The sequence below is a fragment of the Myripristis murdjan genome, chromosome 4 (assembly GCF_902150065.1).
Source record: "Myripristis murdjan chromosome 4, fMyrMur1.1, whole genome shotgun sequence".
Taxonomy (NCBI): domain Eukaryota; kingdom Metazoa; phylum Chordata; class Actinopteri; order Holocentriformes; family Holocentridae; genus Myripristis; species Myripristis murdjan.
This window is the reverse complement of record NC_043983.1, coordinates 23,161,916-23,186,205: the sequence shown is the minus strand read 5'-3', so window position 1 is coordinate 23,186,205 and position 24,290 is coordinate 23,161,916. Positions and strand designations below refer to the sequence as shown.

General features: G+C 41.6%; 1 protein-coding gene across 2 annotated transcripts in view; it reads right to left on the bottom strand.

Annotated features, from left to right (window-relative positions):
* Positions 1-24,290, bottom strand: part of fcho1 (FCH and mu domain containing endocytic adaptor 1) — a 59,475-nt gene that overhangs the window by 15,778 nt on the left and 19,407 nt on the right. For both annotated transcript variants that reach the window (XM_030049060.1, XM_030049061.1), the window contains exons 3-15: positions 17,972-18,063; positions 15,493-15,567; positions 13,944-14,085; positions 13,411-13,563; positions 11,275-11,379; positions 8,984-9,082; positions 8,587-8,683; positions 8,206-8,323; positions 7,211-7,235; positions 3,819-3,879; positions 1,294-1,475; positions 890-914; positions 491-550 (exon numbers count right to left, since the gene is read on the bottom strand). In XM_030049060.1, the coding sequence (XP_029904920.1) occupies positions 491-550; positions 890-914; positions 1,294-1,475; positions 3,819-3,879; positions 7,211-7,235; positions 8,206-8,323; positions 8,587-8,683; positions 8,984-9,082; positions 11,275-11,379; positions 13,411-13,563; positions 13,944-14,085; positions 15,493-15,567; positions 17,972-18,063 (1,234 nt within the window). The remainder of the gene's footprint in view (positions 1-490; positions 551-889; positions 915-1,293; positions 1,476-3,818; positions 3,880-7,210; positions 7,236-8,205; positions 8,324-8,586; positions 8,684-8,983; positions 9,083-11,274; positions 11,380-13,410; positions 13,564-13,943; positions 14,086-15,492; positions 15,568-17,971; positions 18,064-24,290) is intronic.

The following is a 24,290-nucleotide window of genomic DNA, read 5'->3' as shown; positions in this document are numbered from 1 at the left end:
AATTCATTTGCATAATAGAAATATATGTGACGAATTGGCTTAGCGAGTTACAGTATACTAAGAATGAGTCCACATCCAGCCAACAACTCGCCTCTGTATAAAGCATCTTATAAAGCAGCCAACACAAAAAACTAATACTCTAATGTAATAGGCAACAGTAATGTTCATTATTCTTTGTAATGACAATGAAGACGACCTTTCTTTAAGGGTGAAACTGCTTGTGGTGCATGAGCGCCAAATAAAAAAGAGGCATTGATCTTCCTGCTTGTTGAGAGGAAGTTGAAGTATAAAAAGGCAACAAAAATAACAGGGCAGCAGTGGAAGAAGCCTATGTTTGGGCCAGAGGTCATTCTACTGCTGATGTTGCACTGCAGGGATAATGGGAGAGAGAGAGAGAGAGAGAGAGAGAGAGAGAGAGAGAGAGAGAGAGAGAGAGAGAGAGAGAGAGAGAGAGAGAGAGAGAGAGAGAGAGAGAGAGAGAGAAATCTACCCCTGTGGGAGGCACCTTCCCCTTCTCCTTCAGAGCGGCCTCCTGCAGTACTTGAGTTTCCTGTGGAGATGGAGAGAGAAGACAAAGGCAATCAATGAGCTAATACACTCTCTCTCACACACACATGCACACACACACTACACTCTCTCCACACTTAAGAACTAGCACAACAAGTATAGTCAAACAGTTATATTGAAAGATAAAGGTGAGGTGAGATGAGGTGCAGTACACCGACTACCTGCAGACTAAAAATCGGAACATTTTGTTCCTCAGACAAATCATCCATCACTTTTTCATGAGACAGAAAGGAAAAAATGTCTGTTGCACAACAAGACATGAGCCACTGACACTGACACAAGAGAGGCAAACATACAAACAAACACGTGTGCCTCAACTTACTGGAGAGATGCCGCTTGATTGACACCTGAAAGTCAAAGACGGGGAGAGATTTGTTTAATGCACGATTCATTTAACATGCAATTCAGGGTCAGCTTATACTAAAAAAAAAAAAAAGCTTAGTCTAGATTTAGCCTAGATTTGTGTCCATAAACAAGACAATTCCAGTGAAACAAGAAACTGTTATTGAAGTGTTATTAGAGGAATGTTGAGCAAAATGTCTAATCAAATGAAATTTATAGGTAAAGCAGTTTCCAGGGAAAGATGAAAGACAATGATGACTTGAACTTTCCATGATCACTGAAATGACTTAATAGCGGGATTTTATTATACAAGCTCTATTAATGTCTCACACAGACAAAAACAAAACAAAAACAACAACAAACAAGCCCAGCCTGGTCTCGTACCCCTCTGTTGGGCGGCAGGGTGAGCGCTCCCACGGTGGCTTTCAGCTCCTTCTCGGTGGCGGCAGAGTTGTTGCGGCTGCTGCTGGCCACCGGTCGTATCTGGATGTGGAACTTCTTGGGCTCCTCGTCGTCAAAGTCCGAGTCGCTGGAGTAGAAGTTGTTCTCCTTCTCCTCAGCGCAGCGTGCAGAGAGAGACGAGGGTCAAGGAGCACTAACTGATTGTGTGAAAGTGGTGGGATGGCTAAGCATGCTGATTGATGCCCTGAATCCTCTGCTTTAATAAAAGGTGTGACAAAAATAAATGGCTCACAAGATGAAGAGGCAGACGCAGAGAGAGGAGCCTGTTTTTCCTGTGTATAAAAAAAAAAATGGTTGCCTGTTAAATGATGCCTTCCGCTAATTTCAGCTGATGCAGCCCGTGAATATGCCGTTCTAATGGCTAATGTCCAAAATCACTATGATTCATTAAACGTAACCATTTATGTGAAAGAGGCCATTAATTAAGCAAATTACTTCATTAAACCTGCACTATGCAATTTCAGAACCAATTAACAACCCTGAAACTAATGTGTGCTTTGTGTGGAATTTTACACAAAGATATAAACCATAAATACCAGTTTGTGGGGCAACCCTCAGTTCTCAGTTATTAAATCACAACTGTAGAAAAAAACCTCAACTCTGAGGTACTAAGTCACAAATGTGAGGCATAAACTCACAGTTAAGCCATTTTTTTCCATGTGACTTCCATACCTCCCGTTCCCTCTTGTACCGTTTGAAAGAAGCACTCTCCCAATCCCAATTCTGAAAATGTACAATGGCACAATCCATGAAGCAAGTGAGTGTAACAACATTGGTGGAGGCACTAAGCTGATTGGGCCTTGATCACAGTCCAAAAGAGAATATGAAAAAAGAATCAAAGGGACGGCAGGAGAAAGGAGTGGTTTTGCACAGAGTTTACATACAATGTTGCTGCTGCTCTTGATGGCATCTTGTGGTCAGACAAAAATCGCAGCGCATATATAATCAGCAAATATTTCTATGCAAACATACTTGTCTTTACACAAAACATGGGCAATATTAAAATGATTGTGCATGTTTATAAGAATCTAATACACGGAAAGACAGGTCCCACCATGATAACACAGTGTCACACAAACCATGCAGCATGGTGGAGGAATACGAAAAAAAACTGCATGACAGAGTGGATTAGTTGCCAGTGGGATATAATTTTACCAAACCCCGCTCATTGATGATTATTTCAATTTGGACAAACACTGCAATTTCCACGAGGAGCAAAGAGAGTAATTTGATTCAGTGTGAAACAGATTCAATCAGAACAACAGGCAGGCAAGCAGCATTCAGAGAAATGTGAGGCAGTAGTATGGGCAGGCATAGCGTGCAGTCCATGATGTTTACATGATTATGTGTGTGTGTGTGTGTGTGTGTGCTGGAGGTGAGCTTGCAGTGCAACCACCACTTCCTGCACCCCCCTCAAAAAATAAAAATCAACCCACGCTCAATTCGCCGCCCCTTCCTTTCTCTGAGCCGCACATGGCTGTGTTGTGCTGTGTCACGTGTGCTGCGGCTGTGCCTTGTGTTTTGAGTTTGAAGGGACGGATATGGCATGGGTACAGTATATATTTGTCTGTCGAGTTATGTAAGACCTGTTCATGAGCGTGCACCAGCTATTCTGAGGAGGAGGAGGGGGATGTGTTGGGCTTGGGGTTAACAAAGGCAGGAAAACTTGTTATCTCGGAGCTGTCAGAACTGAGAGAGCCACCACTGAAAAATTAAGCGGCGCTGCAGAGCCGGGACACTTATTGGTATCAAGTTCAGCAGGTAATCTATTCACATTGCACACTGGGGACGGCGGCTGTGCGAGCTCTCCCCAACATCGCCTAAAATCCATATTTAACAAGGAAGATGTATTTAATCATTTGCACTAACGAGCAGGATGGTGATCAGAATAACTGTCAGGTTCTACAGTTTAACGAGGCCATGCCTTTAATCATTTGTGCTAACAAAGCAGATGCCATCTCCCTCCCCCCTTGACCTTTTGATTATGCTCCATTTAAATGTCTCTCTCTCAGTTAGGGGCCATTCAGTCTATTCAGCAGTTTGATCATGTATAATTGGGTTCAAAATGCCTCTGGGCCTGTCAATACTGTATTGTGTTTTACAGACTTAAAAAAAAAAGCCATTAAAAATACACAAATAAAAATATATGAATGTCCCAACTGATATTAAGTGACTTGACCCAGGGCAAGACTTAAATTTTTGTTTTGTTTGTATATTTTCACTCAGCAGATAAAGTGCTCCATCTGTTTGTATGACCACAGTACAGATGAAATATCATATGAGGCTGGATTTATGACCAGTACACAGGATATGACTTATGAAACAGGTTGTCTGTGAGAGTAATGCTACAGCAGTGTAAGTAGGAAGAAACAACAACAACCACAACAACAACAACAAGTGAGTGCTGCTTTGTCTGGCACAAGTGTGTGAAAGCTGTGAAAGGATATCATTCTGGTTGCTGTCAGCTCGGATGACAAATCCCTCGTCGTCTACTTCCAGGGGTGAGTTCTGCACGAGTGTAGACACACACACACACACACACACACACACACACACACACACACACACACACACACACGAGGGAGAGAGAAAGAGAGGTAGACAGACAGCAGCTGGGTCAGCAAGACACAGACAAATGGCACTTTGACTGCATATCTGACAGAAACACAAGTGCTTCCTCATGATGTGTGGTGTAACTCAGCACTACAACCTGCAGCGCTACCAAGAGCTTTGTGTCACTGAATAGCCACTACAACTGTTCCAGGCTATCTCAAGTACAACCAAGTGCTTTCAAACAGTATGTGTCAGTGACTAGCTACTACAACTGCAGTACGTAAAATAGGTTACAGCTGTAACAAATGGCATGGGCTACAATTAGCCTTGTGGTTTCAGTATGACTTCTCATCAGATCATGTCAGGACACATAAACTGGCAGGTTAAGATGCACATACACTGTTTTCTGCTATGGGATCATTAAAACCAGACATAGAAGTGGTCAGACTCACACTGTGATCCAGCTACGAGAGGCACACAGGAAAAGCACAGACACAGGAAAAATGGATAAAAAGTCGTCCAGGCATAGTTTTAAATAAATACAGCAGCCACAAGAGACGCAGCCATTTTTAGACCAAGAGTGCATATACAAAAATGTGATCTCATGAAATCTGATGCCTTAGAGTCAGATCTCAAAAATCATGATGACATGACAAGGGCAACACTAGACATGGATCCCTGGTGTCTTTTTCAGTGTGATGTGGTCTGTCTCGGTGCAACAAAGTCTGATTTGGGAATTTTCAGGCCTGCCCAATTAATGTATCCTGGCATGGTTAAAATATGCTGTTCTTTTACTACTTTTACTGTGAAACACCTTTGTGGAAAAAAAGAAAAGCTGAGTGCAAGTTTCTAGAGTTTTTTAATAAGCCAAGCTTAAATAAATAAGTTATTTTTCATTATTAGAAAAATCGCATTGAAAGTGTGACTGTGTGCATTAGTGCTCACCTACAGTGAGATGACATCGACTGTCACTCGAAAGGTAATTAATTCTAAAATTCATGCAGCCGTGGTCTCAGTAGAGAGTAAATGCCACCTCAGAGGCTCTCCACCACACTGAGCAAGGCACAGGGCAACCAATATAGTCAAATTAACGACTGCTAAATATAAAACCAATTAAGCAACAGTGTTAACTGATACTCAGCTGAAATCTGCTGATTAGCACTCGAGATTCCCCTCACAGTCTGCTAGTGGCTGGTTGAACACATGTTGCTAAATCTCACTGACTTGCAACTGGAATGTTGTGAAACAAAGGAAAATTCAACGCTAAAACACATTAACACTGTTTTAAAAACAGGGTTTGGTGACTTAAATTGTGTTTGAGGTGCCGTTTTGTTGTGTCAGGGTGTAACTCAGCTTTTCTGTTGATAAAAATTGCCAGATGGGATGCACACAAAGGGCAGCTTCAGCGACAATGCAGCTAAACTGGAGAAAGAAGTGAGCACTCCCCCTTCTATATTGCATTTCTCCTTGTATTTTTGTTTTACATCGCTGCAAATCGCTATAATACCCCTACTGACAAAACCTAATCTCAATGCTGCTGTTTTAAGTAACTACAGGCCTATATCACATCTCTGGTTTATAAGCAAGACACTGGAAAGGGCTGTCTTTAGCCAAATTACTCTTTATGAACCAAAATGCTATTCCAGAAAAGTTTCAGTCAGGACTCAGGGCAAATCACAGCACTGAGACGGCCCTCACAGAAGTTGTTAGTGATCTCAGGATCAATGTCGATGCTGACAAGGTGTCCATTCTCGTTCCGCAAGATGTAAGTGCTGCATTCAATACAACTGAACCACAGTATTCATATCGAGCGCCTTCAGAACTTGATTGGCCTCTCAGGGAGCATTTTAAACTGGTTCCGCTCATACATATCGAGGAGAAAGTTCAGGGAAGTAGGAGATACCTTTTGGTGTCGCCCAGGGAAGCTTACTTTTTTTCATTATATATGCCTCCTCTGGGAGATATTATCAGAGAACGTAAGCTTAACTTCCTAGCTACGCAGACGACACACAACTGTATACTGTTAGTCCTGAGGAAAATTTAAAACATTCAACACTGCTTTTAACTAACTGTGACTCTTTCTTTGTCTTAATCTTTTATTCTGTTTTTTTTTGTTACTGTTTTTATGTCTTCCTTTGTTTCTACATATCTACAATTGTTTTCTCCCCATCTTTTATATATCTTATTGACATTTGTTTTACTGCCTCTACTTTGCTTTTCAATTGATTCCTTGGTTTTATTGTGCAGTAATTGCACTTTTAAATCGCCTGTTTTATGCGCTTGTTTTTTCACTTTATTGTAAAGCACTTTGAGCTACACCCCCCCATATGAAAAGTGCTATATAAATAAAATGTCATTATTACTAATATTACCTTGTGTTTTTATTTTTAAGTGTTGACACTGAAACCTGACAGCTATCCTTTCTGTTTTAGATCACTTAAATTGTGATTAGAGTTGTCAGTACAGCTGGACTAGTGATGTCAGTGATTTACTTTTTACATAATTAGACGCAGAATATCAAGAACACACTGAACAACAAAACTGCATCGGAAATGCAATGTAACTTGCCAGTCCAAGGTTTTAAATGGTGTTAATGTATTTTAGGCTGGAATTTGTCTTTAAAACTTTGGTTTGGTTTAGAGGGAAAACCTCCTGTTTCAGCATGTACCATCAGGCTCCTCCTCAACAGTGAAAACTGTCACACTCATGGTCAGAAAATTAAGGCCTGTGAATGTGTAAAACGCAGCCAGTGTCCCTGTGAGTTGCTATTTGCTCTCACTTCTTCCACATGACCCTGTTAAAGCGCTTCCTGGCAACCTCTGAAGCCCCTCACAAACACACATGCACGCCCTCTCTCACACCATTTGTACACAGACATGCAGAGTATAGTTTGCTCACTCACACAAATACAGATACACACGTCTCCTCTGACAGCCTCATTACCTCAGAAGTCTCTTCTCAGAAGGACCAGAATAAACTGGGTAACCCGACACCGGCAGTCACATCATTATCATACATATGATCGCCCACTTCTTTCCTCCCCTCTCCCATCTACCCCTCCACACACACACACACACACACACACACACACACACGCTCATGATTCTCCTCCCATCCTCCAGTCACAGCAAGCACACACACAGACACACTTCTCATAGTGTAGGAGCTCTCCAAACCACAGTTGTCGGAAGGGATGTGAGTAGTGTTGGGAGTCAGACAGAACTGATAATTGCGCTGATGCATTTGGAGCAGCAGCGCTCGGGTGTGAATTTTCCCTGACACTCACCGGCGCCTCCGTCACCGCCGAATCCCTGCAAACACAAAAACAAACAGGTTTTCCTCTGCTTTCATCACTCAGTGATAGAAATGCTGAAGCCGGCTATGAGATGGGAGATCAAGATTTAATATCAGAGGCTTAGGGCTATAGTCGGGCACTGTGTGTGTGTGTGTGTGTGTGTGTGAGTGTGTGTTTGTGAGACAGGCAGAGGATGACTAACTAGGTGAGTGAGTTTGTGAGTATGTGTGTGCAGTTGTGAGAATGAGTGAATAAGCAAATAAGTGAGTGGGCAAGTGAATAGAGGAGCAGGTGAATTAGTGAGTGAGTTCACAGGTGAGTGAGTTAGAGAGTAGCTGAGCAATTTAACAGGTAGGTGACTGGATGAACAAGTTAAAAAATGCGTGAGTGAGTGAGTGAGTGAGCAAGCTGACAGGTAAGCAAGTTAACCCTCCTATCTTTGTTTGAGATCAGCTTGACCCCATTCGGTGTTTAATGTCTCTAAATATATGGTTAACATTGTTTTTTGCTTCGTATTTCATTACTTTTCTAGTTTAATGGGGTCAAGTGGGTAAACATGAAATTAATATGATCATATGTTTTCAATGTCCTGAACACATTTAATTCCCATCAGTGTTTCTTTGGGGCCAATTTTTTAGCTGTATAAAAATATGGGAAATATCAACAGTTTAGCCCTAACCAAACATAGCTACACGTATAGCAGTGAGAGAACCAGTGATGGTTAATATGACATTTGGGAGGGAAAAACATGAAGGGGGGTCAGCGGGAGATGATGTTTTATTTAAAGGGCTATTTAGGTAGTAAACAAGACACATAAAGTACCTGAAACATAAACTTGTGCAACAATTTGTATTATAATCATTTTCTGGAGGTTTAAATGACTGGAGTTAAATTGAACCCAACTGATAAAAAATGTTAATAGATGAGTCAGTGAGTGAGTGATTGTGTGTGTGTGTGTGTGTGTGTGTGTGCAAATTCACACTCACGTGGAGTCAGGCTCTTTGTCCCTCTTGCCCAGGCCAGGGATCCTGAAGGCTTTTGCCCGACTCTTCTTCCCACCCTCTGGCACCAAGGCAGTCATGTACTCCTCAAAACCAACCAGAGCTGCAGAACAGAACAGGCAGTTGGACACAAATGGGCAGCATCAGGAACACATACAAATACACAAAAGCACATGCATTCAGTGACAGATACTTCAGATGTCTGAACCACTCTGGATTCATTTTGTGACTGTATGAATAGGCTCCATCCACTACACTGCCTCTACAATACTTTTGTGTGTGTAGGTATCTTTTGTGCTTTTAAGCTGTACAGGCTGTGTGATTCTCTCTCGCATTTGAAATACACCAAAAATCATCTCAGTGTACCTGGCCTGTCTTTGCCGGTGCCCTTCTGCTCTGCAAACTTCTGGATGAGGTTGTCTATGCCGATGTTTTCCACGTTCTGTTTGAATTCCTCATGGACCTGCAGCGGGGCAGAACATTGGTGCCTGTGTTTTGAAATGTGCCACGAAACCTGAAATTATTACTTTTGATATTATTGTTGTTGTGGATATTCACAGTTAGACAACTAAACACTACCCCCAGGACAGCTCAGTGCTGATAATGATGACTCATGAGCCAGACTAAGGAGTAACGGAACAAGATCCCAAGAATATCCCCAGAAAATGGGATATTCTGAAAAAGGTCTGTTTTCCCTCTTGCTGCGAGCACAGTGGATCATCTGTCAGGGGGACAGCGGGACATCTGGGTGTGAACTACATACCTGTCCCACCTGGACATGGGTGTCCTCTATGGAGTGGGAGTAACCCTTGATCAGCTGTTTCATCTGCCGCAGGTGGGCCTCCTCGATGTCCTGAAACTTCTACACACCCAAACACGCCCGGGGTCCACAACAAACAACAATAATTATCACATATTACAGATCTCAGTAAAAACAGTTAACAATCCTAATAAAAACCTTTTCAAAACAAATAAAAGTCAAATAAAAACAAGCATCACAACACCTCAACTTATCAATCCTGGTTGTTCAGTTCATCTCATTCACTTTAGGGTTATTCATCATGTGTCTATTTAGCAGCCTCTTAAAACTTGCCTTACTGGGTGCTCCAGTGATCATAGTTGATAACATATGCCATATTGTAATGGCCCTATAGATTACAGATCAGCATATTTCATTTGTTCTGGGTTTTTGTTTAACCATGTGACCCTTAGTAGCTTGCCTGGTAGAATACTCTCACATAATGTATTTGCAAGTACAGACAAACTGGTTGTTTGCTATAACAGATATTCCTAAAGAAACACATTAAATTACATGCCAACCTCTCCTCTACTCTGAGCCATGAGAGACTCGCATGAAATCGCTCAGTACTCTGCCTCACACCCAATGGACAGTTCAGTGCAAGCCTTGCCGCTTTACTCTGAGCAACTTGAAAAAGCGTTACATGTTCCCGTATGGGTTGAGAAACTTCTTAAGAAACCGCTTCAAAACCCACTGGATGATGTAAAAATGTTTTACCATCAAGCTAAAAGCAAGGTTGTTTTTCTTAGATACTGTACTAAAATATGTATATTTTCATCAGACAATGTTTCACAGGTCTGCAAAATTGAACAGAACACATTTAAAGAGAAACTTAAAATTCCACATATTAATTAAAAAGAAAACAGTCAATTGAAGACAGCTCTGCACTGCTGAGCATTCAAGAAAAGCTACAGAGAAGCATTCGGCCAAAAGAAGCAGAGCGGGGTTGCCAGGTAATAAGCTGGTGATAATTAGAGTGGATTTAGTATGCGTGTTTGATCTAGCTCTTTATCCAGCCAACTCATTTGTCCCTGTCTGGTTCAAGTGCACTGGCTTGATTGATAGTGGCATTATCTTTGAGCTGAAGAAGTGAGCTTGGGGTGAGAGTTTTGCCAGTTTCCAATCCTTAAATGAGCCGGGCAAAATCTGAGCGAGGAACATAAAACATCCTTGGGTAAAGCTCTCCCTCCCTGCCTCCCACCCTGTGCAGGTTGTACTGGAAATTTCCTGAATGTAAGTCAGTCAGAATAAACCTCCCTCACCCTACCACTTTTCCTCGAAGCCGCTGCTCTAAGAGTTCTTAGAGATTTCAACTTGTGATCTCTCTGCTCTCTTATCTAACAATCTGGTGTTTTACACTCTCTCTTACAAAAAACAAATAACAACTACACTAAAGACAGACTTGGTAAAATGTCTAATTATTTTAATCTTACACAATGTTTACAGTGGATAGGGTCCTATCCGCCCACCACCCCCCACACCCGTTTCTCTCTCATGTTTTCTCCTCTTTTTACCTCATTCTTATGTATCTATTCTTTTTTATTTTTTCCTATTATTACTATTTTTGTTGTCGTTGCTGAGTTGAGTTTGTTATTAATTTATTATTGTGTGTTTATTTATTCATTTAATCTATATTTAAAAAAATGAAAAATCTGCAATGTACTTAAAAGAAAAAGTTGTCTGGAAAGATGAACTTTTAACTATTTTTCAATAAAGTAATAAAAAAACGTCTTTTCTCCACTTTTTTTTTGCTCTGTGTAGCCTCTCATAATTACTGACAGATCTCTCTTCGAAGCTATTAGGACAGATAATTGGCCACAAGGATTCCAGTCATCATTTCACATGTAAAATACAGAGGCACTCATTGGGGTTTGTTAAAGATTTCCATGGAAACAGCAGCAGTAACCATGGAAATGTGGAGGCAGCGATTAAAGGTAATGAGCAGGGTGTAGGGCTTGTTATGTGCGTGAGCAGGTGGGTGGTTGTTTATTAAGACTGGGGGCTGAGTCTTGCATTTTTTTGGGAAGGCTTTGGGATCAATCACCCTGATGTAGAATCATTAAAAAAAAAACAAACAAAAAAAACAACATGGTGTCTTTCTTCAAGGGTAAAAGAGAGACAAACTAGTGAGACGGGGAAAGAAAAGACAAATAAAGGGGTGTGAGAGAACCAGAAAGAGAGAAAGATCAAACTAAAGAGTGGGAGACACGGATGAAGGAGGAGACGGAGAAATGACAGCTGGAGTCAGAACTGACCTGGGCGGACTCGCTCATCTTCTGCTCAAACTCTCCTCCCACGCGGTTGTACTTCTCAATACACACCGCGAACGACTCTGCCGCTTTCTTAGACTTCAGCTCCGCCTAGTGAGAAAGGAAAGGATAAGAAAATAACACCCATTATCTACTGACACTCATTCAGAATCGTGAGATAAAATGAATAGCACTGTAAGTCATTGAGAACAATTCCTCCTCCATAATAACACCTATTCTACTCAGCGTTCGGTTCTTTTCTTAAAAACAGTGAACAGAGCGGATGTGCGGCTAGAAAACGCTTTTTGTCCTTCAACTTTCTCAGGGTAATTGATTTAATCTATCACTGGGATCAAGGGCCAATAAAACACTGGGATTCTTGTTTCATCAGGGACCACAAGAAACAAGCGCCTGATCTATTTTAGTGTCACAGGATAAGGTAACATGAGAATCCACAGTTTATTACAGTGGGTGTGTGTGTGTGTGTGTGTGTGTGTGTGTGTGTGTGTGTGTGTGTGTGTGTGTGTGTGTGTGTGTGTGTGTATCAATTCAGGAAACTGAACAAGGGGACTTTTCAGAGTCCAGCTCAGCTTCTTTAAGCTCCAACACATCCAGCCACCCGCAAGCTGTAAAGAGATTTGAGCCTGGTCACAGACATGGAGTAAATGTCGGTCAAGATTAAGTCAGTCAGTGAGCTCCTGCTTTTTTTTTTTTTTTTTATGTCTGATAATACTCTGAATGACAGAAGAGTCTAAGGAGAGATGGGGGTGATACGTTTTGTGAGGGGAACCCAAAATGACAACACTATAAAGATATTCAGGGTTCCCACGCTCACTTGGACCTCAATTTCAGGAATATGACCTTTAAGGTTTGATTTGGTGTAACATATGGGCTCAAAATTGATAAGATTTAGCCGCCATGAGAAGTCACTTTTTACTCATGATCTTTTCAAATCAAGAAATTTTGCATTAACTGCAATTTGGTGTCAAGTTCATTACTAGATATAACATTAATCACTGCATCCTATAAAAAAAAAGGTTGGGTGGTCCTCTCTGAAAGGTGCGATTTGCATATGTATTTGTTTATTTACAAGGCCCTTACTGGGAAGCTGCCTTCATATAGTTCTTCCTTGCTAGTGTGGCCCACTGGAACCCATTACACCCGGCCAAATAACCGGTTTATGCCCCATGTCCCTCACGTTCATACCATTTGTACCTGTTTTACTTGATTTGGATGTTGCATTATTTATTAATTGTATTTATATGTTAGATTTGATTGGTTTTGGTTGATTGATTGTTCTGTATTTTCTTGTATTGATATTTTCTTGTATTGATCTTTTTGAGTTTACATAAAGACATAATAATAATATCAAGGCAAATATTGATGACTTTGGGTGCATTCATTCATTTCTAAAACTTCCATGTCTTCAAAAAAAAAAAAAAATCTTAGCCTTGGGTTTCAATTAATATAACAAGCATACGGACCCACTGAACACACTTGCATCTGTAATGAATAAAGCATGAACTTTGATCTCCTAATGGCCCAGCACACGCTCCCTCTTATCCGATACACTTCTTGTCCCTCACTACTGCATAGTAATGCAGCAGAGATGTAATTTGAATAAATTACTGCAACATAAAATAATGTTTCAGCACAGATAGTTGCTCTCCTCAGCTCTGGCAGGCTTATACTTGAAGCCAATGTCACACACCTGATAAAAAGCGCGCACACACACACACACATGCAGCATAAATCTTAATATAAATATTAATGTGCCAATCAAAAAACACCAACTCATATTGCTTGATGGAAAAACACTCAATTGGTATTTAATTATTTCTGATTAATAATAGAAGATTTGTGATGATTGAGGAGGTGCATACTTACAAAACGTTTCTTAAGTCAAGTCCATATACAAAGTAATATTTTATTTTCCCAAAGGAGGCAAAACAAATACTACGCAAATAAAGTACTTGATTGTATATTAAGTAGGGAAAACTGTTAGTGTGAGCCTTGTTTTCAGTTTTAGTGGTTTTCCAGGCAGACACACCCCAGTGGACTTCGCTGTTATACTGCAGCCTGATCGATTATGAAACAAACTGCAAAATTAAATTTAAAAAATGGAGTCTAGGAGGGACCGACCTTCTCCAGTTCTTTCTGTGGTGCTCCCTCCTTTCTGAGTCGGTCCAGCTCCACACACTTGCCGTGGTAGCCCTCCCTGGACTTCTGAAGGTGCCCGCTCTGAACCTGCAGCGCCTGCACCGCCTCCAGAGTCCCAACCACCTCCTCCTTGGTCTGGGTGATATGCATACACAAACACACACACACACACACACACACACACACACATCATCACTACTTGATTGAATACTGTCAGGGCAAATGCAGCAATTACCACAAAGAGAGTAGACTTTTATTAGATTTTGTGTGAGATAGATTAGATCAGGGCAGAGAAACAATGCAAGCAAGCAACAAGAGCATATACATCCCTGCCTTTGCATACACACACACACACACACACACACACACACACACACACACACACACACACACCAAAATCTAAGAGTTCTTTAAGTCTTAAGAAACTGGCACCTTGGAGATACAGTTAGAATCTCCAAACATCTTTGCCTCAACCTCTGATCTTCCCAGAGAAAATGAAGTGTGTCATCATTTACCTTGCGGTGAATTTTGACCTGCTCATCTCCGTACTTGTTGATGTCACGGATCAGATCATTCATCTTCCTCATCAGCTCCAGGTGGCAGAGGGCCAGTTTGTCTGAGGACACCCTGAACACATCCCACATGGGAGCAAACGTCCTGACAATACATGCAGAAGCAAGCATGCAAACACACACGCACACACACACACACATACACATAAACAATACTGTTATTGTATGTCACAATATTTGTGAGAGTTCCCTCATGGCCCTGATGTAAAATTCCACAACCTTTCCACGACTTGCCACAACTATTTGAATTTGAAATGTCAACATGGTGGACAGAGTAGATAGACAATAAAGAAAAAACATAAAAAAAAAAAAAAAGGCTTTGCCCACAATGGTGCTAGTTCACAAAAACAAACAAACAAACAATACAATACAGCATAAACTAAATAAGAAATTCACCTGGGTAACCTCGTCACCAATTTATACCAGGCTTTCTTGGTGGTATCTTTGTTTTTGTAATTTTTAATGAGGTGTGTACTGCTGTCTGTGCTCTCCACTATCCTAAGCAAAACAAACATAAGAATGCCTCTACATGGCTAAACGGATGGTGACAAATTTGTCTGTCCAGAAAATGTTCAACGAGGTTGAACTTCCTGTCTGTCAAGACAGATGGAAATGTGACAGACACAAACACATCATCAGGCCTGTCCAGACAACAGACACCTCCCATGGAAAAAGGGCCAAAATGAGCAAGGACAGACACAGGAAATGTGTATGGTCACTGCCTACGGCTGCCTTCAGTATGCCTTCAGCATGCTCAGAGCAGTTTAATCACACTCTGGACTGTTTACACCTTCATTCAGTTAGGTTTATTCAGTCTGGTGAGAGTGATGCTGTTCAAACTCAGGTCTCACCAAATAATTGTACCAAGACACCTGAAAATGGGAAGTTTTCCAAGCAATATGATTCAATAAGGGAGCCAATCTAAACCAAGTTCAGGAAATGATCACAAAACACGCGCACACTTTGGGGTAAAAGGAGATGAAAGACATCTGAAGGAGCTTAGAAAGTTTAGCATAACAAAGTTAAGCGACAGTGTGGAGTGATGCTGAACTGGTATGACACTAGAATGGATGGTGCATGGAGCCAAAACCTGGCCATATCACAGTTACATCTATAATAACAATAAAGACAGGTTATAGTTTTCAAAGTGGGGTATGGGGGTACTTGTTAAAAAAGTGACTATTTCATTTTATCATCATGTATTAATCTCGCCACTTTGAATCTATTTGTCACACAAATCAAATAATCTTTTCATATCAGGGTCTGTTGGATAAAATCACTTCATCTGGGGTCTGCAACTTAATGAAAGTCAGAGTATGAAAACACTGAAATCCCTTGATCTTTGGTGTTACTGCTGTCATAACGTGCTGCATGGTGTTGCCTGGTCGGAGTGGTGCGGTTGATCTGAACAGAAAGCGAGCACTGAAGCTGAGGAGGGGCTGCGGGGTGAACTTGGTGTTTCTCTCTTTACATGCCAGTCAACTCCACTCACCCCTGTGGACTTCCATTACTTGCCATCTTGGCCAGTTTGCTCATAGATTTGGAGTAGGTCTCCTCAATGGCAGCCCTGTAAACACACACACACACACACACACACGCACGCACACACACACACACAAGACACGTCAGTAGAATAACTGATAACAAGAGGTCTTACTCATGGGCTGCTCTGGGGAAAGTCAAATTATACACAATTCTAGTGCTGTGCCTGTGTGTGTGTGTGCGTGCGTGTAGGTGTGCAGGTCAGAGAGTGCATGCCTCTCTTCTTGTTTTTCCGTTGATCCCTGAGCCGCCCAGTAACAAGACAGGAAGAGCAATGCTTTGTGTATTATTTAAAATGTGAATTCCTCTAACTAGCCCATAGACTGGTAAATATACTCCCATAACACTTCCTCACACAGCACCGTTGCCACTGTTAATGGTCTCATATGTTATCCTCTCTTCTATCTGGAGCACACACTGTGCCGCAGACACTGAGCATGCACCACCATAGCCAGAGAGATAAAGATAAATTTTCCCCAGCATTTGGGTAAATGTTGCAATAAGCCACATTTAAATGATAAATGGCCTCGTTTCAAACCGCTGCACATAAAACTTTAATAACCACTGGTAGATTCAAAGATAAACCGAGCTGGGAGAAAAGATTGATCCATGTATCTTGAGGGTGAACAGAACAACATGCTACCGAGGAGAGAGGGGGGTCGTAAACAAACAGACAAACTATTGATCTTTAAGCGTTTCTGAAATTGTGCTGGGAATCAAACTGGGTCACTGATGTGTACTATATCCCTTCAACACAAGGAACACGGTTCCATTGGACCGAATACCAGACAGGGGAAATTAACGTCACACGCAATAAGTGAAACATGTAGAGAATGTAGCTGCCTGAATTGTTGCGGTACTTCGACTGATTGTGTTTCACATGGTCTCCCGTATCAGACTGACCTTTAAAGAAAGCGGAGAGAGTGAGTGAGAGAGAGAGAGAGAGAGAGAGAGAGTGAGTGAGTGAGAGAGAGAGAGAGAGAGAGAGAGTGAGTGAGAGAGAGAGGGGAGACAAACTGTGGAGGAAATTTATCAACACAATTGTCTATCCTGTCCTGGGGGAACACACACTTCTTTCCCCACAATGCCCCCATTTCATTTCCTGACCAGTGATATGTTGTCTGCTGCTATCCGAGGAAATAAGTGAATTTCCCCCCAGGGGAACGTGCTTCGGCCTTCTGAGCCAATGTCAGGATTATGACACCGGTCCGGCAGTGCAGTGTATGTGTATGTGTGGGTGTGTGTGTGTGCGTGTGTAGGGTTGGGAACTGAAACCCGGTTCCGAACTGGAATCAAGACCAAACTGACAAGAACCAGGTACACATTAAATAATTACAATTTCGATTCTGCTTATCGGTTCCTAAACGTGATAACCCTTTATGTCCAAGTTTCAGTGAATGCAACAGTGAATGTTGTCCTACTTCAAGAGAAAGCAGCATTAGATGATTGACAGCGTTGTGTAGCAGACGCAGCTGGCAGCAGCAGCGGGTCAGGTGTGCACTTTCATCTGCCACACTATTTCTAACTAGTTTGCCTCCCAAATTTTGTTTTTATATTTGGGAATAAAACTGCTTAAGTTTAACAACAATGATATTTTTGTCAATGAAACATATGACCTCTTTTTTTCCCCTATATGGGAATTGAAACTGGGAGTTGATAAAAACTGGAATCAATAAGAGGAATTGGATAAAATTCAAACCATATCCAACCCTATGTATGTGCATGTTTGTGTGTTTAGCTCTTGCTGTGAGAGAACAAACTTGTGTGGGAAACTCGCTTATCTGCGCAATTTGCTCACTGCTAATCAAGTCATTGGTAGATACTTAATAGACCAATTACCCAGACTGAGAGTTGATTTTTAATTGGGCAACTGGGATAAACAGAGACTGGAGTTACAGTTTAAAGTGAGCAGTGAGTATCTATGGGGGAAAAATACCACAATACTGCAGGTAGTCAATCTAGCTATTCTGGCCTGTACATTTTGTGTGTGTGTGCATGTGTGTGAGTGTGTGTGCTGACACTTCAGTGAGCAGTTTGAGTTCAAAAGCAGCACAGTAGTGAGGAGGGGGGGTCAAAGGTGAGAGCAGAGAGAGAAGACTGCTGCAGTGGTTTGAACAAAGAAAGACTGAGGTTTTGTGTGTGTTTCCTTTTCCCACAATCTGCATTCTGGTGGGCAGGGCTGCCGCTTCTCAATGGCATAAATCATTCAGCACCCTCTTAGATATGGAAAAAAAAATGATACCCAAAACACTTCATTTATAGTCTCCGAGCATTTTACCCAACCTTGGCAGCCTTTGTCATCCTTCTCTCCAACTACAGAGTAAGGAATGTAGAATTTCACCCACCCGAGTCCCATCACTACCACCACCTCCCACACATACACAAATATTCATAAATACACACACAGACACGCACAGCCAACACCTTACCTCTCTCTGACAAACTCGGCCAGCTCCTTAGTAGCCAGCTGGCCATGCTTCATGTTGTGATAGAGCACGTCAAAGCCGGCATTCTTCTCCCCCTGCCGAGGTACAAATAACACACACGCACGCACACACGCACGCGCACGCACGCACGCACACACACACACACACACACACACACACACACACACACACACACACACACACACACACACACACGCGCGCACACACCTTCTGTTAGCACCCAAAGGAGAAACAGTGGGGGAACCAATATTAGAAAGTCAAAGAGAGGAATGTTAATCATGTTTCTGTACACCAATAACATGTTTGTTCTTCTAATAAAGTTTATGCCTTTATTCCAAAGTTTAGCCCCAGATATTCCTCTGACGGATTCATTGATTCCTGGCAAGCATTTCCTGAAAGGTGACATGCAGGTGGTGACCAGGGCTGCAACTAATGATTATTATTGTCACCAATTATTCCATTTTACAAAGTGTCAAAACTGTTGATAAAATGCTTATGGGGATTTAGCACAGCCCAAAGTCTTCAAATGACTTACTTAGTCTGTCAAGATATGTCAGTTCAACATGTTGCATATTTACCAAATTTTATTCACACCCAGTGCCCAACTTTGGCCAATCATTGTGATTTGATTAGTTCTTCCTTGCTCCCTAACCTTTTCACAATGTTTCATGCAAATCCATTTTTAACTTTTAAAGATATCCTGCTAACAAACAAACATTACCACCATCCAACTTATCCAAGTTATTATCAATTTTCTGTATCTGTAGGCCTATTTACACAGGCTTTCAGTGTTATATCAGCATTTATTCAATATGAAAATGCTCACCGGGTGACATCATTTACACAACACAAAAACTGACATTAAAACTTTGAGAAATCACCATCTTAGCAGTGGTAATAAAGTCACAAAACAATGGTAACCATTTTGTTTTCCTTGCATGACCTTTAAAGCTAGATGTTTTGTTGTGTTTTTGAGCAAACAAATTCTGGTCTGACATTTGGAGGAACACAAACAAACCAACACTTTCTTTTATGATTTTACAAGATATTTCCTCGTAAGCTTTAACGATTGCACACAGGGGATGAAACAGCATCCAGAGTGTGATCCTCCATATGCTACACTACACTGCAATCTCTTATCTGTTTGCATGTGGTGAGCACAAACATCTTCAGACCAACATGATTCAACATTATTCAAATGTGATAAAAGCACAAAACTCCGTCTTCCTCAAGAGCAGGGTTACCTACCTTGCAACTAAACAGATTTAACACTGATTAAAACACCATCTCATACCCGGCTCTGTGTAATCACACTAACCTACACACTTGGCTTAACTTTAGTTTAAGCAGCCCAGCCAAAAGCACCTTACTTAAGCGGGATTATTAAAAATAGCCTGTCTCGTTCTCTTGAATCTCAACACATTTTTCAGTCAACAGAGGGTCCGTTCTAGTCGGTCGGTCTGGGCAGGCGGAGAGACAGACAGCTGCGTCTCAGGACTATAAATACCCTGTCGGTGGAGAACAGACCAATTCCCAGGTACCAGGGGAATGGCTGGAATGCCAAGGCAGGGTCTGGGTATATAGATGCAAGGAGTCACCCAAAACCACATGCACACACACAAAAACTTGCAGACATACAAACACATGGACAGTGAGCAAGCAACACACACACACACACACACAGTTTGCTAGACTCCTAACGTCAGACAGTGAAAGAAACAGAGTGGTTGTTTTGAGAGTCTCCCTAGCAGCCAACAGTAGACGCCTCAGACAGGCTGATGGCATGGCGGCTCATCCATGCAAGACCTGACAGAAGTGTGGCGAGCTCAGCGGCTTAGGCAGCACTGCTGAGATCAGCTCGAGATGTGTCATTTTCCCTTCACTTGAAAGAGGCTGGCCCTTTCTCACAACTAAGTGCAGGGGCAAGAAAACAAGTTTAGGGAAATATTTTTATAAAATTGTCAGTGCAAAGTTGTAAAAGCTTCTAATATACCCCTTTCTGGGTAAGCAAGATATTCTGAGTTGACTCATCTTACTCCAGGCAGATAATTCTGCTGGTTAACATATGGCATTTCTTCCATCATGGTGATAGGTTGTCAAAAACAAAATAAATAATTTCAATAACAAAACTTCTAAAAAAGATTTTATCATTATTATTATCATCATTACACAATAACCTATGGCCATTCATTATCCTATTTCAAATAGGACATGGGCCAACACTGGGGTCTCCTAGAGTTTGTCCATTGTCTGGGATCTGCTATGTGCAAAGGGTTACCATTATCCTCTCAAGTCTTTGTCCCTTTCTCTCCATCAGCAGTCTGTCTTTTGCTGAAACCCTATTCTGGCCATAGAAAGGTGAGCTGCCTGTATTAGCCTTCACAACCCACACACACACACACACAGTCCATAGAGGACACAACACCTGTCCACACTGCTAGCAGGCTAGCTTATCGGCTGTATGCAAATATGGTTTGTCAGTTGACCACAAATATACAAAACTGTTCAAACAGGTTCTGCAAAATAATATTTAATGATAATCAAATATATTATTTAGTCTGGCTGGAAAACTGCACAAGGACTCTGCTATTATGATATGACATGCAGTATGAGCTATGTAATGACCCAGAGTGCCAGACAGACAGTATCATGACTGTATTAATTTCTAGTGTGGGCAAGAGCAGTAGGAATTGAACCTTTAACCCTGGCAGTGTTACTGCCATGCTGGGGATGGGGTATGTTTTGGGCATGGATGTCTGTCTGTCCATGCCAAATGTGATGTCTCAGGTGATATCTCAGCTACAGCTGGTCTGATTTTGATGCCATTTATAGGCATGATGCATCTGTGCACTGTTTTCTGGACTGACATAAAAAAGCATTATGCCAATTGTCCTTATGGATGCATTACAATCAGAAGTCAATATTTTAAACCCAAACATAATATCACTGAAGAGATGTTTGCAGTAAAACCTGGAGGGATGATGCATTACGACACATTTGACTATTAAAAAAATTACACTGACTGAACTGTTTAAGGCTTTTTAAAAGGCCATTACTGTCTGATGCACTTGACACTAACTGGCCCAATGGCTGTGAGTCATGGGGGAAGTTTTCTTTGTTTTGAACTGACAGGTCTAGGGAATGAAATATCTGCATAAATGTGATAAACTGTATGCAACACCAACCACAGAAATGTTTGTACTAATTGTCCCTCTTTTCATTAAGTGAATAAACAGTGACTGTGGGCTTATGATCAATTTGTGCTTGAAAAAATAAAAATAACATCTGTCTTGCCTTGTTCACAACCCTGAGGTGAAGAGGATGGCAATAAAAACAGCCAAGTCACACTTACAATGCAGCTTGCTGCCGTGGAAAACCAAGTCTCAGTAAAAGCCCGACAGGCAAGTGCAGCGAAAGGATGAGACGTGCATGATAAGAGTGTGACCAAAGTATGACAGCTCCTTCATCAATGTGACTGACTGTACTACTACACCCGTGTGTGTTTAAGCGGCCATGCAAAGAAATACGGGCGCTCAAAGACATTGAGGCGTGCTGTTCAATCTGATGGCACATTATATTTTTGTGAGAACTACAAATCCTCTGAGAATATTCTTCAAGTGTCGCATAATGTATTCCTCGAGCCTTTGGTGAATGAGAATCCTTTATGTCTGATATATGCAGCCCCCCTCTGCCCGCTCTCCTCGTTTTCATCAATTAAGTTGACCGTTTTGGTCATGCACAACGGAGCTCATTACCATGACAATGAAGAGAACGATGGGAGGGAGAAGAGAGGAATGGAGGGGGGGTTGACAAATCTGTGTGAGGCAATGCAGACACAACTTTCTTATAAAGACTCAGACTTCTTAGCGGATCTCTCAAAAGTGAGTCAAACAATTACCAGCAGTGTGGGATTTTTTCAGATTTATCAAGGGGGATGGTGAGGGGCAAGGAAACTGTCATTATGTCTCAGTACATCTGTGGCAACATGGTGTTATTAAGTGGGGTATCTTCTCTGTGTATCCCCTCCCTCGCTCAAATTGGTCACCCCTATTTAGTGGTCAAGGCAAGTAACTACAGACTTTAAAAATAGGACTGCTGATCTTGGTTCACTGTCAGGTCTCAAGGCAAAATTGATTTCAGTATACAGCACTAACCATGTTTCCATCAACCCTTTTTATGCACGTTTTGACATTTTGAATAAAAATGCTTGATGGAAAAAGTAAACATTGATTATGATCCCCAAAATGAAACTAAAAGTTTATACGTGCATAAACTTTTTATTCGATAAAGATAGACTGTGGATAAAAAGAAATGCAATAATTTGTGATGGAGCGGCATGGCTGATCACGGCAGCATTCCATGGCGGAGCTGAGAGCAGCTCACTGATTTCGTGACACTTGGATTTGAAGTTGGTACAACTTGATGTTAAAATACTACACATGTTAATGTCACTTCAGTGTGATCTTGCTAATCAGAAATTCAAAATCTAATAAGGCAGTACTTATATAAGCAATGTCTAGAGCAGCACCTCTTGTTGAACTGACAAGCCACTTGTTACCTAGTAACCAGCCGGAGTGATACTGTGCTCATTGAAATTGGCTGTCCGCGCCATTACTTTTAAAAGTAACTGGTTACATTACTACGTTACTGCAGTTAAAAGTAACTTGTTACATTACAGCATTACTGAAAAGTACTTCAGCATTACTAAAAATAGAATTCTGCTGTGAATGTCTCAGGATACAAAGTGGTTTGATACTGGAATTCACCCTGACAGGATAACAGCATGTTCAATTAATGAGAGATGCAATAGCTCTTTTAAATTAATTTATATAAATTGCTTAACTGCCCTCATGTAAACATTAAGGCATCAAGTCTATAAGGCTGACAAAAAACCATTACAATGAATAAAACATTAATACCAGGTCTCTTGCAGCCGACCTCATGTAGCATAAAATACTGTCTCTGGTGATGGCCGCAATTTCAGCAGTGAGACTTCGGACAGATTTTTTAAAGTGTTTGTTGTCTTTGGTTAAGGTGCAGATCACAACTGCCTCAGGCATCTAGGACAGTTTTGTTTTTCTATGGCATGGTTTTATTTGCATGTATGAGTTAATATAAAAGAGTGTGTGCTTTTTGTGTCCATGAAGTTCGGCCCAATGTGACTCACTTGATTCAAATTAGTTGCGTCCTCAGCCTCCCCTGGAGGCCTGTACAAAGCTAATTACAGACAGCGAGGAACCTAGGCTAAGCTAAATGCTGCACTGCAGGGCCACTTCACAGCTGCTCCACTAGAATAAAGAAACATCTGTTTGAATCGTGTTCCTTCTGCATGTCTACCTTCATTGGGTAAGTGGTGCTGTTGACCGCAGGGGGACTGAAGGAGAGAGAAATGAGGAGAAGAGGGAGGAGAGTATGTGTGCACTCAGTGCTAGCCACTGTGTGAACCTCAGTTGGTGGAAGCTACCAGTGGTTCGCTCCTTGCATTTTGACATGTCAAGGCTACGACAGACAAAGTCAAGATTCAGTCAATAATTTAGATGTGAAGCTTACAGTGTATTCACACTGTGTTGGTCTGAGGTAGACAGCTAACTGGGTGTTTATTTTCATCATGAAAACAACACTATCTTCTACTGATGGTGACATCACATGTCACAAACCACACCTGCCAATACAACTTGCTGACAGAATTTGAGCTGACAGTGTGTCAGCTTTTGGCTTCTATTGTGCTGTGAAGTCAAAACAGGATGTTCAAGCAAATTCAGTGTACCCACATACACCAGAAATACTATGCAATTCACATCTTATTAGATTAATACCAAGGTTTTGGACACAGCAAAAAAACTCACATACTACTTCAGCACACTAAATAGTATGGTAGGGTGGAGTTTCAGACGCAGTCCAGGGTTCTGGCTCTAGTAGACCTTAACTGAAAGAAACCTTAATCAATGTCATTACTAATACCTATGTTTACCCTGCTATTTCATGTCAAAATGGCTAGTGTAATGTCTGCACTTTCAGCTAGAGTGTAAACATGACCCCAGAGCCCCTCTCAGATTAATATAAAGCACTGCACTTCTTACTACACCTAAATTATGTCAGACCAAAACAAGTGAGTCAGCCAGCCAGCCAGCAAGTAGCACCTAATGCACTCCGTCATTCAGTCAGGCAGGCAACCAGGCAGGCAGGCAGACAGCCAGTCAATCGGCCCGCCATCTGACCAGTCAGACATCGGAGTGAGATTGAGTTTAGCTGACTCACAGAAGTTTTTCCTGCTGACGGGGCAGGTTAAACTGAATGGACA